Source organism: Bactrocera latifrons, unplaced genomic scaffold, assembly GCF_001853355.1.
Source record: "Bactrocera latifrons isolate USDA-ARS-PBARC rearing strain unplaced genomic scaffold, ASM185335v1 scaffold_104, whole genome shotgun sequence".
NCBI classification, from domain to species: domain Eukaryota; kingdom Metazoa; phylum Arthropoda; class Insecta; order Diptera; family Tephritidae; genus Bactrocera; species Bactrocera latifrons.
In genome coordinates, this window is record NW_017534453.1 from 493,349 (window position 1) to 508,941 (window position 15,593).

The window sequence follows — 15,593 nt, forward strand, 5'->3', positions numbered from 1 at the left end:
TGCATGTTCTGATAGATCATGATCACCATATGCCTTGACAAGCATTCGATGCAGCTCTCCAGTACTTTTCTCCAAATGGAAAAACGAAAATTAATGCTTTCGGCAAATCATCGCTTTTCGACGCAAAATTTGACCTTTTGATCGCAATGTAAAAATATGAACTTGCTGGTTCAATGACTGTAAGATGACAGATGCCATGCCAACCAAACAAAATAAAATTAAGTCCCGTTCACAACTAATATTTGTATCTTATCGCTAGTAACAAAACCTTTCCATAAAATAATATAAAACTTCTAATTTTCGAACACATTTTTAATCAAATTTTACTCTATTTTCAGTGCAAAGAACGAACACAGAACAGTTATATGTCAATATACAAATCTGCAAGCTAATGAATCACTCGACTTACTATCCACTGGCCGCATTACTCATACAAGCAAAACTATGAGAGAAGCATTTTCTAGAAAATTCAGCTCATTTAATATAAAACAAAACTAAAACAAGCAATACAAAAATATAAATAACGAAAAGCAACCACAACAATTCTGTGTGAAACAAAATTACGTCAACGATACAACGAAGCAATACTCAACTGTGAGCAAAACTACAAAAACAAAATCAAGTAAACAAAAAGAAGAAATAATTAAAAATTTAGATTTAGCATACAACATTGAAATTAAAACATTAGAGGCGTTAGAAATGTTTGAAAATTATAAATTTACAAGTAATAGCAAATTCACACTTATCAAATAAGTATTTGGCAATTAAGAAAATCCAAACCACGAAAGCGCAGAAAAAAAGAGTTTGAGAACAGTTAATGTGAGTAAAAGCGAGTTGTGACCTTCCACTTGAATGGTGCAAAACGAACTTGGCCAACAAAATGTCCGTCGATTGCATGCGACCCACGAGCAATAAGATCGTCATCACGCCCGGTGCAACACTGTGCTATGCCACGAACACTACAGCGCGAGTGTCGCAACAGCAACAGCAACAAATACGAACCACAGTACGACAACAAACGACGGCGGCTGTGAGATCAGCGCGCCCACAACCAAATACAACAACATGCAAAGGCAAAGCACTAGCAACGCTTAAGCCAAGCGCGCTGCTTCCGAAGCAACAGTCGACGATTGTGGTGGTTAGAAAGCCTGCCGGACCAGTTACACCGCCACTCCTACAGCCGAAAACCAAATATGCATCACTTGTACCGTTATCGCGTAGCACCAACAAGCGCTTGCGCAATGTCGGCAATCAGAAATCTCCCAAAGAGCCTGTCACTGTGGATCGCATTCAGTTTGAAGATGCCACTAGTGACTTGGAGGTCTGCAAGAGACTCGAGTGGTCAGCCGCACAATCGCTAGTCGAAATGAATGCAAAAGAGAAACAGCGACGCAGTGCTGCCGCTGTACAGGCGACTATAGAGCGGAAGCCATTGACGTCAGTGGCGACTCAAGAGGTTGCTGCAGTGCAGACACCTGTCAATGGAACCGCTTTGAGTGATACTAGTTCACACAGCAATGTTGGTAAGTAACATTATTATGTGTGGTCCGCAACCGCAATGACTCTGAGATATGCATATTACAAGAGATATGAATACACCGCCTAAACTGGTAGTACTTGCGAAATCCTCACTATCCTTTACAAGCGCGAAAGACCTCATATTGCAGTTAGATCCCTGGTTTTGCTTTCTTTCTTTGTACGAAGCTGTGTTCTTATTCCGGAAACACTCTTGCAAGACAAAAACAGTCTGATGTTGATAGATCACTCAGCTCATACTGTTATCGGCCCTTCTTAAAAATGCCGGTGTTTTTTTAGAAAGGTTCCACCTTTTTTTATAGTTTAATAAATTTCTTGATCTGTTATATCTGTTCAAGAATCAAGTATTTTTTACGGTTATGAGATCGCTTATTTAAAGATGTGCTATGATTTTATCAAAGAAGTTCTAGCTTTCATGTGATGTTTCGATTATGATAACTCTTTGGTCTTTGGACTCTCTCTCGTTTTTCTTAACCTTATTTACCGACTTTAGCATTGTATCTGTATAGAGGCAGAGATTTGACCAATGCCATCAGCCAAATGATCTCCGGCCTCTAAGCTTGAACGTTTCGTTATAAAAAAGAATCATGGATTCATATTTGGCCAAGGTCTATCAACCCTGCAGGACTTAAGAAACCCATGTAAGGCATTAAGTACCCGTTGATAAGGATACATAACTTAGAAATATTGTACGTATACTAAATCTCCGAGAATTAATTTGTTTGTTGAAGAACTATCGGAAAGACTGTTGCAGAACAGAAAAAGTCGTCAGGGTTGATTGATTCGATCTGTACGACGGAAGACTACATATTCGACTTAATTTCGGTTTAGTGCTTACTTTCACGTCAGTAACAGTCTAGACAACTATTATTCAATATTTATTCAAATACATATTTTTAATTTTTTATTGACAAGTAGAATCCAGAATGGTTTTACGCTAAAAAAAAAGGATTTACTACACACATACATACATTTATAAACATATAAACATAATCTAAATATATATATACGCTTAAATCTACATTCGCCAAACTGGCGGCTGAAACACATTTTAATTTCCGTAGAAGCGCATCAATCAGTTGCTCATAACACATCCTTAAAATGGGAGTATCTACGCAAATGAACCATTTCGTACCTGTACAAATAGTAATTGGGGGAATTGACCAATTGTTGGGTTGTTGGTTGGGCGCTGTTAATTGCATTGCATATTTGGATTTAAAACTTTTATGTACCTTACTTAAATCCTTAAATGCTCCAGCCAAGAGAATTAAACCGAAGCGGGCATGACCGTATCCAATGAGCTTAAAAAGTGTGTCTATTCATCTTCATATGCTTCAGCTTATTTTTTAATGATAACTACCAGTACGGAATTGGTCATAAACGTAAATGTTCAAAAGTATTTGAAAGCAATTAAAAGTTGAAGTGCTTATGGATTAAGAAGATATTGAAAATGCAAAATTTGGAAAATTGCCATTAAAAGGCATTTTATTAGGACATTGCCGACGATGCTCACCGTCGACGGGTGGAGGTAGGTGCCGATGGTTTTAATTTTTTAAATGAAAGTGCAAATGGAATAGCGCAGCAGCAATTTTATACATTATATGTGTAGTTCGTGAACTCACATCTATAAAGACCTTGTATGACTTCGGAAATGAGAACGAATGTATGAAAATCCTGACGTGGGTTAACAAACTGTGTAGGCATATTAAAAATAGTCATTTAACGATTATTTGAGATATTATCATTTTTATTTGGTACAAAGTACAAAGAAAATAAGAGGCAGGTTAATTGAGAGTAATTTTTAGAAGCTTTGGGTATGCACTTTTTTTGTAAGGAAGTGAGCTCAATTAAAAATTTGCTGAAACGCTTTAACAGCATCTGTTTTACGAGATTTTGGATGTGTTTGTTTGAAAATATTTTTTTTCTTTGTTTTTTTGTTACAACTATATTTAGATTGTAGGGTTCAAAGGTAATAGACGTGGGACATTTGGACATGTTTGAGTTCATTTCCATAATTTTTTTTTTTTTTTTGGCACGAAACGGCCATTTCCTTATGAGGCCAGCTGTAGTCTTAGAAGGTGGAAATAACTGAATATTCAAAAACAGATAACTCTTTACTAAACGGTACAACCGTTCAATTTTACGGACAAATCATACTTCGAACTAAATATTATAGAATCAATTGGCAACATTTATAGAATAATAACAATATATATAGTGGATGGGTCTGATTGTGAACGAGGATAGATTAGATTAGACAAGTGAGTATGGATTGCACCGCGACCTAGGGTCTATTGTGTCTTCTTCAAGATCACAACGTCTCAGCTAGCCCTAGCAAATTGATATAGTCCGATATACTGATAGGTATAGGGGATCACCATTTGGAAATATGGATCCAAGGGTCTTTATCTTGCGCCTACATACTGCTGTGCAGTCAATTAGCAGGTATTCTGGTGTTTCAGACTCCAAGTCGTAGTATGTTAAATAAGTTTTTCTTGAACTTACAATGACCAGTGTAGAAGACAAGGAGCCTGAATTTTTCCCTTGTTAGGTTGATTATGTATTTAAACCTTTTCAAGTTGTAATCACCCATTAACAACTTGGCATGACGCATGCCTAGGAGTCGTTGCCAATGCTTCTCCCTACCCACTGTTCCATTATTGCTTAGCGGCTTCTTTATGGTGTGGGACCAACTGCAATGAAAGGTTCCCGTCATATCATCCATGTTGGTGGAAACTGCGGAACGAGCAAGCTCATCAGCCAGTTCATTCCCGGCTATACCTTTGAGACCTGACACTCAAATAAGGCAAACAGTCGCTACACTCCCGACTTGGCTCCCACGTCACTGTTGAGAATAAAAGCTTTGAAGTTTCCCAACAACAATATCACAGGTGCTACTTCGAACTGAGTAGGCAATTGAAAAGTAAAGCCTAAAGACAAACCAAGGCTCTCATAATTCCCGTCCTGCTATATGCTGCGGAGGCAAGGTCCTTTGCACATTGGCAAAGAGAATACCGTAGTCGTTGAAACAAGGAGATATTATACATTAGCATAGCTAAATGAATCAATAGACAGAGGATGTGATTGCTAGCATAGGTAAAGAAGAAGAAAAATCTCTATAAAAATTTGGACCCAAAAAACGCCTTAACTTTTCAGAGTTCAAACTGTTCGATCAAAATCAAGAAAAAAAAATCTTTTTACACCCTTTTATACCATGAGAAATACTAACGTGAAGAATATTAAAGCTCGGTATGGGCGAAGTTAACATTTTTTTTATTCATAAAGCATTATGATATGCGATAACACAGGTATGCCGTAGAACTATAGCATATGTATGTTTATAAAACTATATAAATAGTGATCCATTTCGAGGTTGCCTATTTTTTTTTCAAGAAAAAACACAATAACTTCCCATTTAGTGTGGAATGTTTATTAAAATTCGATTGAAAATTTTTTGGCATTTATTTTTTGAAGATTATCTCTTTCAAATGTTGGCCGCGGCTACGACTCAGATGGTCCATCCATTGTGTCTAATTTTCGACGACTCGTTCGAGCATTTCGACTGATAACTGGCGAATCACAAGCGTGAGGTTTTTCTCCAAAGTCTTGTCTGAATCGAAGCGGAATTGTTCGCATAAACTTTAGATTTTACACATATTCACAGGAAAAACGTTCTATCTAACGTTGTGATATCACACTCTTGGTGATCAATGGACCAGCCCAAAACTATCTGCTCACCGAAATGTTCTCCCAATAAATCTATTGATTGATGCGATGTTTGTCAAGTGACGTCGTTTTGTTGAAATCAAATGTCGACGAAAACACGAGATTCAATTTCAGGCATCAAATAGTCGTTTATCATGGCACTATAATGGTCACCATTGCCTTCTTTTTCCTGAATGAAATAATAATTTTTGAATCTCTTCAGATTGCTCTTCGTCCTAAAAGCAGGAATTTTGCTCATTTACATACCCATTGAGCCGGAAATGGGCCTCATCGCTGAACGAAACTTTATCTCGTCGGATCTTTGAGTGCTTGGACGGTCGAACCGTTTCAGTTCTTGCACAATCTATATTTTCTACGCTTACAATAGAAGTTTTCGACATAAAATGCGCAAAGTCGTGCCATACGGCAGCCCAAATTGCTGCGAACGGAGTCGAATCGACTCCACACGACCTTCGTAAACACTCTCTGCTATATTTTTTTCACTTCGTGTAGGACGAGGTCTATTCGGTCGAACAATATCTAATGGTGAATGATGTTTACGAATATTAAAGGCTTGACACGCCTCATGCGTTCTTTGTCAAAAAGCCTATTGAAAAAGTACCTCTACTTGGATCACCTATTAGTATATGTACAAATATGGTATATGTATGGCGCATAATGCAAACGTTTTAGTCGAGATATCATGATTAAAACTGCAGTTGTATTGGGAAATTATTTAAATTAAGTGCTCAACAATGACTAATAAACTGCGCCACTTTCAACAATCTAAACACATACATACACACACACACACATGTGGGGTTGATGATTTCATCTAACCGCCGCGAAATAATGATTTCACCACATSCACACAAAAATAGTTATTAGGCGCATGCAATTTGGGGCAGTGTGGGGGGGTGCGTTTGGCAAGTAACCGCGCAGAAGAATTATTTGCTTTGACACGATGCGCGTGCCTATGCAGATTAGGCCACACGCACACCAATAGAGAGGGGTACGCGCTTGGCCACTAACTGCATAAACATTTGGAGCAGTGTGCGCCATTTTAATCGCCTCGAAATTATGCGAAATATTCGCATACGCTTCATATTTTCACAGCTGCACAATAGATAATCGCCGGCAAACACAGAACGCTTCCCCGCACATGTGCGTGTGTGTGTGTGTGTGTATTAGTGCGCTCGCAGTGTAGTCGCATAGGCTTAAGCCAACACAAACACACACACTTGTGCAAATTTGTATATTTTGAATTTCGCACACCTTAGTTGAGGCTTTCGAAAGCGCGCCACCAGCTGCGGGCGCCTGCCGGCCTAGCTGCAGTTGGGCTTTGGTGGCGACCTGGAGCCGCACGCGCAAATCCAGCGCTGTGTATGCGCCTGAATGTTGTCGCATATGCAACAGTAATCGTGCTGATGGCACAGGCACGTGGTTATCTGCAGCTATCACGGCGACCGCGTCACGCACCAAATTGACTTTGAACGCTTCGAGCGCCCAATTCAGCAGAAAAGCAACAATGAAACGTTTAGGCGCGCGGAGGTAGGCAACACTGCGGTACAAGGCTGCTTTTGCATGCGAAGAGCTGGTGAATTGGTGAGCTGGGAGCGTTGCGTAAAGCAACAGCCTACCACCGCTGGCGTTTAGATACGTTGTTGTTGTATGTATCGTATCTATACATATCTATTGCATGGACACATACATATAAAATATATTACACCCATTGTATGTGTTTATTAGCATTTGGGGGTGGCTGGCGGCAGGGCCGATATAGCATATTAAAAAGATGTAGAGCCACCCGCATACGAATTGCTTTATTAACCAAATTTAGCACCGATTCTAATCAACTTGGTATGGGTACAAAAGCCATAATCTATGTAGACAATAACAAATGTTGAAAAGAAGACTGCCTGCCGCAGTGTGTGCCACCCACAACTTTAATTTGTTTAGATTGCGTGTGTATTGACGTCCGTGTTGCGGGGTTGACATTCGCAAGATGACATCGCATGTTCGTTTCAACTTTTCGGAAGCTCAAAATTCGGGTAGTTTGCTTGCCTCCACTCATGTGTGTGGTTCTATAGCTGTTTCTATTTGAGAATTTGACGTTTATGCCAATCTTTTGCATTGTTGGCAATGAAACAAAGGATCGAAATGTTTATATTAGACCTTAGCTATGAGTATTAAGGGTGTTATGGAACTTGTATGAAATAGAAACCCTCAAAAAGTCTTTCTATCAAGAAGTGTTTAAACTTCCACTGAAATCTTTTTCTTTACATATGTTTTTCCTATGCGTTTCGGTGAGTGCTGCAAGCCGAAAATGCCCTGTTTGTTAGACCATAGGTACCATCGGTAAACCTGCGACAAAGACGTTTGATATAACCAAGCCTACTTGGTCTCCAGATATTTCTTTAGCAAGAAATGGTGTGCTTCGGTGGCACCAGGCTTTTTATAGGGTCGTGAAAAGGTCGCGTAGTCCACCATGAATTTGTTCTGGACAAACCGTCAATGCCAAGTTTTACGTGGAAGTCCTCAAGAGACTCAACCGAAGACTCAATCGGGTCCGACAAGACATGGCAGCCGATTGAAATTTGCACCACGACAACGCCCCGGCTCACACCGTCTATCTTGTGAACAGCTATCTAACCAATACCGGCATCCCAACGCTTCCGCAGCCGCCCTACAACCCAGATGTGGCCCTAAAGTTTTAAGGAATTTTAACGGTTCAGAATGGTTCAATAGATTTTTTTAAATTGAATCAGTCGTATTACTTTCCGGACAAAACCTGTATACTTGTTATAAGCCTTGGCTCAATTCAATTGTCGAATTTGTTTTTTTTTTTTTGCCGATTTCGACTCAATTTTGGTTATTTTCGACGTTGTATTAATAAACCTTAGTCTTGTTAGCAGGAATGATGAATTAGCGTTGCAAAGCCTCTCTTTTTCGACCTCTAGCCAGAAGTGTTTGGAAAACCAAGACAGCACTGGAGAGTATTGTCAGAATCCAGCGTCTTCTAATAGGCGCCAGGTCATAAGCGTATTGCGGGCAATGAAATAGTCGACGAGATTGCCAAGAGCGATGAACGCTTGTCACCCGAAAAAATTATAAACATTTTAGATTGGTATTGTCTGTACGACGATCTGAATGGAACGATCTACTTGAGCGCAAAAGTCATGTGTAAAACGGTAGATATTCCAATAATATTATTCAAAGTTCCTACTAGCACTCAATAAAAGAGACTGTAAGAACATGATTGAAATACTCACTCGTGGCGGCAGACGCCTACAGAATGGAGCTGACAGATTGAGAAGACTGGAAAAACTGTCCAAGTAAGACACTAGGGCAACAAGGAGCATTAGTGAACGTTTTAAGCATTTGGGGGCTCCACGGTATGAGACACTTGAAGAGGTATCGTGAATGGGGCCACAGATAATATTCAAATTCCTGTCAAGCGCAGGCATCTTAAAGGATGATTCATCCTGGTATTTCACAGAACCAAAACTGTTCTAAATATGTGACAATAATAAAATGTAGCAACGTCATTCCAGTTCGGAGTTCTCACAGTCGCCTCAGTGGACTGTACATGATGAACTGAGGACGTCTAAATTTTGATATACTACTTAAGAAAATGATTGACGAAAAGGCACCGGTTTCATGAAGACGTTATCGAAATTGCAACAATCGGACTACAAAAAGATTTCCACAATCTCGTATTTATTCCAGTTCCTATTGAAAGCTCCTCAAAAGAATGGAAAGATATTTAGCAACAATGAAGAGGCAATCGCTCCAGCAGAAGATCGCATTAATCAGTGTATTGCTCTCGATGGTACAATTATATCGAAATTACCAAAAATGGATACTGAAAGATGTTCAAAAAATTACAAAAAACAACAAAAAAAAGTACAAAATAATCCTCTTTTAGGTCTACTTCACATCAGATAATATTTTTAGCTTCTTCCTGTCTCCGAGCACTGATATTTCCAAAGCTAGCTGACAGAAACATCAGAGATTGTGAGTGAATGTTAACCTCCCAGTTGCCTGGCTTCTCAATCAACGAATTAGAAATATATAAGCCAGATATGAAGCAGAAAGTGAACCAAAATTGCATAATCTCACATTCATTTCGATTTGGGCTCAAGATATAAAGACAGAAAAGCTTCTAAACAAGCCAAATAGCGACATATTAAGACACAGAGCCATATTTATGGTTTAGAGGACTTTGGCTCTATGAATAAATAAAGCTCAAACAGTTCTTCATAACTTCTTAAGTATGTCCTGGTAGTCCATGACATGACTTTATATGTATTTCTGACTCGAAGGCGTTTTTATGAAATATATCAATCATGCAGAAGAGCTTTAAGAGAGCTTAAAGCTGCACCCTTCATACATAACAGCAAAAACGCAAACCATAAACGTTAGAAAAAGTTCGGCAAACTACCTTTTTCGAATTTTTAAATATTGCGCAAATCACCGAAGACCGTATCCACAGAAAGCGTAACCTCTGATATGGAGATCACATGAACTGAGAGCTCAAATAAAGTTCAATTTCTCATTTCAATATTTACTAGCTTATGAAGTCAAGGGAATCTCTGCAAGCAGCATTTGTCAAGAAGTAAATATTTTCAGAGCAGCAAAACTTGTATGAAATCTCTAGTAATATATAAGCCAAGACTAACTTTTTATATATACCTGGTATGTCTCCTTAAACGCATTTCTCGTCTTTGGTCATCAATTGAAGTTCACCGAATTTCACCAATGCATAGCGTCACTGGCAAATTGCCTTGAACAACAACAATGTAACGAATGTATTTTGAATTACGGCATAATTTGTGCTCACACACACATACGCTTACCTACATACATATTATATATACTTACTTGCATCCACCAGCAAATTGGCGAAGAGGACATTCCATTCGATTTGCAACAATGCCAATTCACAGTTAGGTATTCCATTGAAGCTGTTGATTACGTGTATGATTTGGCTGAAATGGCAGTCCGTCTGACCGTCGCACAGCTCAACAGGAATTGTTGTATATATATGTGTGTGTGTGTATGTGTTGGAGGAAAGGATGGGCTGACAAACAGATGGTTGACTGGTTGGCTGATGAATTATTGCGATCACGTCCATAGCTCATATGTATGCATGTGTTTTTCCGCAAAATGGCCAATTGTAAATTTAAATCAGTTTGACATCCGCGTCGGCAACAGGAAATGAGGACGCTCTTCGCTATTTTGTCGGCCGCCGCAAAATGTTTGATGTGGCTGCAGGATTTAGCGACTGCTCGCTGGCGTTTTTTCGCTGTTTTTCCCTGTTGTTTTGTTGTTGCTTTCATTTGTTGTTTTTATGCTTCAATTTTTGTTCGCCTGCACGTGAGTTTAATTTTTGGCCTTGGGCCACACTCCACATCAGCCCTTACATCGGCTTACATGCATATTTACCACTCTCTTAAATGTGTAAATGCCGCAAAATGGCGGTTTGTTAAAATTATTCTCATTAGCATTGCGTTTACCCACTTTTGTTGTATTTTATATTTTTCGTAGTGTGCAAGTTATTAACCCGAGGCGGGAGTTACCTTTTTTGTTGGGTTTCCATTGTCTACTTTTTATACTCGTTATTTAATTTAAGACTCATTTTGTAAATACTACAATAAAAGCAATGGCAATTGAGAGTGGGATAAGGTTTTTTAATTCAGATATGGTTATTTGAAATAGTCGAGTTCAAGTATGCCATATCGGCGGATGTCCTCATCAGAAACACGGAGTGGGTCCCGCGTGTGCTTGCAGAATTTTGGTCAATCATCAAATCTAGCATTACAATGTCCTACAACTCCGAGGAAAGAAGTTATGTCTTCTGGAAAGTCTCACTTCCAAAGCTATCGAGCTTCTACCAGCTTCCCGTTCGAATGGCATTCACATGATCGCTCTACGAATCTTTCCTATTTCAAATTGTTAAGATTTTAGGGAAGGGCTAGGTCGAATCGAGATACCTCTTCAGTAACCATTCCAGTTGTAGTAATTGCCCTAGTACATTACTGTTGGACTTTAATACAACTTTAAAAAACTGTTTTGATAATCAGTTGGTATCTGGTTCAGACATTAAGGTGGAGGTATAAGAACCTCCCAACCAAACTCTGGTTGCTTTTGGCGATTCCCTATTAATGTTTGTAGTTTGACATTATCCTCACGAAACACAATTTCTTCCTTACTGGCCAAAACTGGCAGCATCTTAGCGATTTCCTCCTATAGACCAGTAAAAGTCTCAGTAAATATGCAGCAAAACTGGTAATCATATCTGTCTAACGCCATGTGGCAAACCAGATCGGACTAATACAATGCGGATTCGGATTACTAAATCCATCTATTTCTCCAATCAATACGAGTATAGTAGAGTCATTATTGCACAGCTATGCGCACCTTGGTTGAATTTATATAGAAATTTTCTTAAAAATTCTTAAATTTTGGATTCCTTAGACCATTATCACGATTCCAATATTAAATCCAAAAATCCAATAATCCAAAACAAAAATGTCCGAATGTCTCGAAATTCGATCACCATATGTATATAGGAATACGCAAAGTACACTCACATATATGTATGTATATGTGTATGTACCTGCAATTTGCTTACTTTCGTTTTTTCTACATATTTTCCTATAATCAAATTTCAGTTATGCTTTGCAACACGCTTAATACCTGCAATATGCAATGTAGCAAATTTTGTTGTCGCGCCATATGTGCATGAATTATGAGCCGCCATGGCGTATGCGCAACACATTAAGACATTTAACACGACCCTCGCCAAGGCATAGCATAGGAGTAAATGTGTATACATTTCAAAGCACATAATGTCCCTCTGTATGTAGGTAATGTAACCTCGGCATTTAAATGAAATTAAGTGGAAAAGTAATTATTGAAAATATTTGCTTTTAAAGTATGAGTCTGCTAATTTGAACTTTAACTCATTTAATTTGGATTGCGGAAAAATATTTTGCAATGGTGGATTATATTCGAAATTTGTGAATTTTTTTTTGAAAGTTCTATTAAATATTCAATTCGGTCACATATTTCGGCGATTCCAAATTTTGAAAGATATATATGTATATAGATCTTGTTAACCCAATATCAGATTGATCCCAGATGGAAGGTTCTACCTGGCATCAGTATTATTAATTCTGAATTTACCTTAACAAAGTCCACATCACAGTACTGTCACAAAACCTTAAAAAACTAAAACTGCTGAGAGATTATCCAACATTAGATATCAATTTTACTTTTATCTATACAAAATATCTCATACGGTATTCCCAAATATATATAATTTAAAACTCTTACCAACAAAATCCGAAAATCTGAGGGCCGAGGGAATTTTTCGGCATCAAAACAAATTTTCTTCTCAATACTTTGCAGAACCAAGCCTTACTGAGCCGCTGATCAGTTTAAGTTATTCCAAATGATAGTCTCTATTTCAAAAATATCGCCTTCTTTGTCTGCATCTAAATTTAAGGGAATTTTCTAGGGAAAGTCTTCGTTAGGACTTCTTCTTCATGCACACCGCTTACCAGGTTATAGCCGAGTTTACAACAGCGCTCGCAAAGTCGTTATTATTTTCGCAGTTTGGCACCGTTTGAATTCCAAGTGTAGCCAGGTCCTTCTTCACCTTTCTCTGCTTCCCCCGATGGGTACTGCGTCGAATACTTTCAGAGCTAAAGTGTTTTCGTTCATTCGAACGTCATGTCCTAGCCATCGTAGCCCTTTAATTCCTTGAATTATGTTAATGTCATCGCAAAAGACCATAAGTCTTCCGCAGAAGCTCTCTCTTGAAAACTCGTAACGTCGACTCATCAGATGCTGTCAGCGTCCATCGCTCTGCACTATAAAGAAGAACGGGAATAATGAGTGACTTATAAAGTTTGGTCTTTGTTCCTCCAGAGAGGATTTTACTTCTCAATTGCCTACTCAGTCCGCAGTAGCACCTGTTGGCTAGAGTTATTCTGCATTGGATTTCTAGGCTGACGGCTCGTAGACGTACTTTCTGATACTGACCGAACTTTTGGTATTGCTCAACGCCAATTTAAAGAGCCGTATTAGTTTTGTCGTTCAGAGATAAATCCTTTTCGTTCGCTCCAATTATTTTTAAAGGTCTCAGACCAAAGCTTTTTAGGTGTAAACAGAGATATACATTTCTCTATCACAGAAGTTCTTTCCCACATCAAGATTCATAAATGATATTTACTCTCTCTTCCAGATATCACTAGAGTGGAGCAACGACGCAATGTTGTCAAGTGGAATGCCAAAAATAACAACATCAACAACAACAAAGCAACTACTAATGAAGCCACAACTGGCAAATATGTAGCACCATTAACAACCATTGGTGGACGCTCCCCGGCCGAAGATGGCAAAGTCATATTCTATGCTCCACCAGCTGGTGGACTCAATGCCAATCAAACTTCTACTCAGGCGCCAACCTTTACGATCAAACAAGAACCAACATTGCCGGCGTTTTATCGCGAACGCAGTATCGAGGAGACCGAAGCCGCCCACGATCTACTCTCACTATCACAAAGTCTACCGCCACTAACACCGCCTTGTGTCGTCACCATACTACATCAGCAGGAGGCGTCGACTAATCACAACCACAACAACCATAACACCAACAACAATAACAGCACAATACAACAACAAACTCACTATCAACCACAAATACAACCAAACACAGGCATCATGCATGAAATATCCAGTGCTTCCAAACAGCAAAGAGCCGGCGTCGTGGCACAACCGCAACTCGCACCACCACCACTTTGTGCGGCTACAATTAATGCAGATAACTTTACTATATTCACGGTGGAAGAGATTAAAACGTCCACACATCGACCAGCCGCACACGGACAAGGTCCAGCAAAGATACGTTACATCAGCAGCGGTAGCAGCAGCTCCTACGACAGTCACGCAGGCGCAAATACGCCAGACAACTCGGAGAATTGCTCGCCACTAACGCCACCAAATTCCGATCATTCATCCGACATAGACATTGATATGTCCTCCTCATCGGAGTCGGGTCACTTCAATTCCAACTATCAACCTACACTGAAATTGTGGATCGACGAACCGACGGCCGCCTATACAATGCGACGCACTTCCACCAACGCAATAGCTACCGATGATGCGTTCGATGCGAAGTCCACTCACACCGCCGCCAAGTTGGGCCTTAACATATTAGATGGGCGCACCAAAGCGAGCCGTTGCCACAAGGAGCCAATCGAAACGCACACAACCGGCAACTACGGCACGCCCGCCACCGACATGGACGCGTATGTGAAGAAGAAACGCGGTAGCTACAAGTGCTCCGAATGTGGCAAACAATATGCCACATCGAGTAATCTGTCGCGCCACAAGCAAACGCATCGCTCACTCGATTCGCAGTCGGCGAAAAAATGCAACACTTGCGGCAAAGCTTACGTCTCAATGCCCGCACTCGCCATGCATCTACTCACGCACAAGCTCTCGCACAGCTGCGACATCTGTGGCAAACTATTCTCACGCCCTTGGCTACTGCAGGGCCATCTACGCTCACACACCGGCGAGAAACCGTACGCGTGCTCACACTGTGGCAAAGCTTTCGCCGATCGCTCCAATCTGCGTGCGCACATGCAAACGCACTCGATTGACAAGAATTTCGAATGTAAACGTTGCCACAAGACATTCGCACTGAAGTCGTACCTAAACAAGCATCTGGAGTCGTCATGTCTCAAGGATATGATGGGCATGTCTAGCGAAGAGGCGGCCGACTTGTACGGCGCGGATGGGGATGGTGATGGTGAGGGTGAAGGCGAAGGCGAAGGCGAATCGATGACAGCGCAAAGCAGTGATGATAATGACGAGGATATAGTCGTCGCATAGATGCCGTTAGAAATCTGTTGAGAGTCGGCAATGTAAGACAGCCGCAATTAGCAGCATATGTGCCAGGGTGAGTGCAAAAGCTTAGTAGTGATGTAAAAGCTTGTTTTTAATGCGTAAGCTTTTTTCTAATGTGAAAGCTCTTCCTAAATACAGGAAAGCATACAATTTTTACGAAATCCAATTGTAAAGTATATTGTAAAAGTAGTTTTTCTATAGTAAGAAGTTTGATAGCTAAAGCAAAAGTAGAAAAAAGTGAAACGAAATGATATAAGAGTATAAGAGAGTGACGTGAAAGCCGAAATGAAAGCTAAGTGAAAGCTGTAGATTTTTTTTTTTCGCAAAAACGCAATTAAACAACAATACAAAACCTACCAACTTTAAGTAAAAATCCCATGCAACGAATATTATGGAACATAAGTAGAAATTCTATATATACATACATA

The 15,593-nt window shown here is 39.7% G+C and overlaps 1 protein-coding gene across 1 annotated transcript; it reads left to right on the forward strand.

The window, feature by feature from the left end:
* The first annotated feature begins 655 nt into the window (after nucleotides 1–655).
* On the forward strand, nucleotides 656–15,286 carry LOC108968888 (zinc finger protein 180). Its single transcript, XM_018933221.1, has 2 exons — nucleotides 656–1,523; nucleotides 13,496–15,286. The coding sequence occupies exons 1-2, from the start codon at nucleotides 881–883 to the stop codon at nucleotides 15,148–15,150; spliced, it is 2,298 nt and encodes a 765-aa protein (XP_018788766.1). The 5' UTR covers nucleotides 656–880; the 3' UTR covers nucleotides 15,151–15,286.
* The last annotated feature ends 307 nt before the right edge of the window (nucleotides 15,287–15,593 follow it).

What these genes read in the sequence shown, in the direction of transcription:
- LOC108968888 (XM_018933221.1), top strand. Translation starts at nt 881, where the DNA reads ATGTCCGTCGATTGCATGCGACCCACGAGCAATAAGATCGTCATCACG. An exon ending in TAGTTCACACAGCAATGTTG is followed by an intron (nt 1,524 to 13,495) that starts GTAAGTAACATT and finishes TCTCTCTTCCAG; the next exon opens with ATATCACTAGAGTGGAGCAA.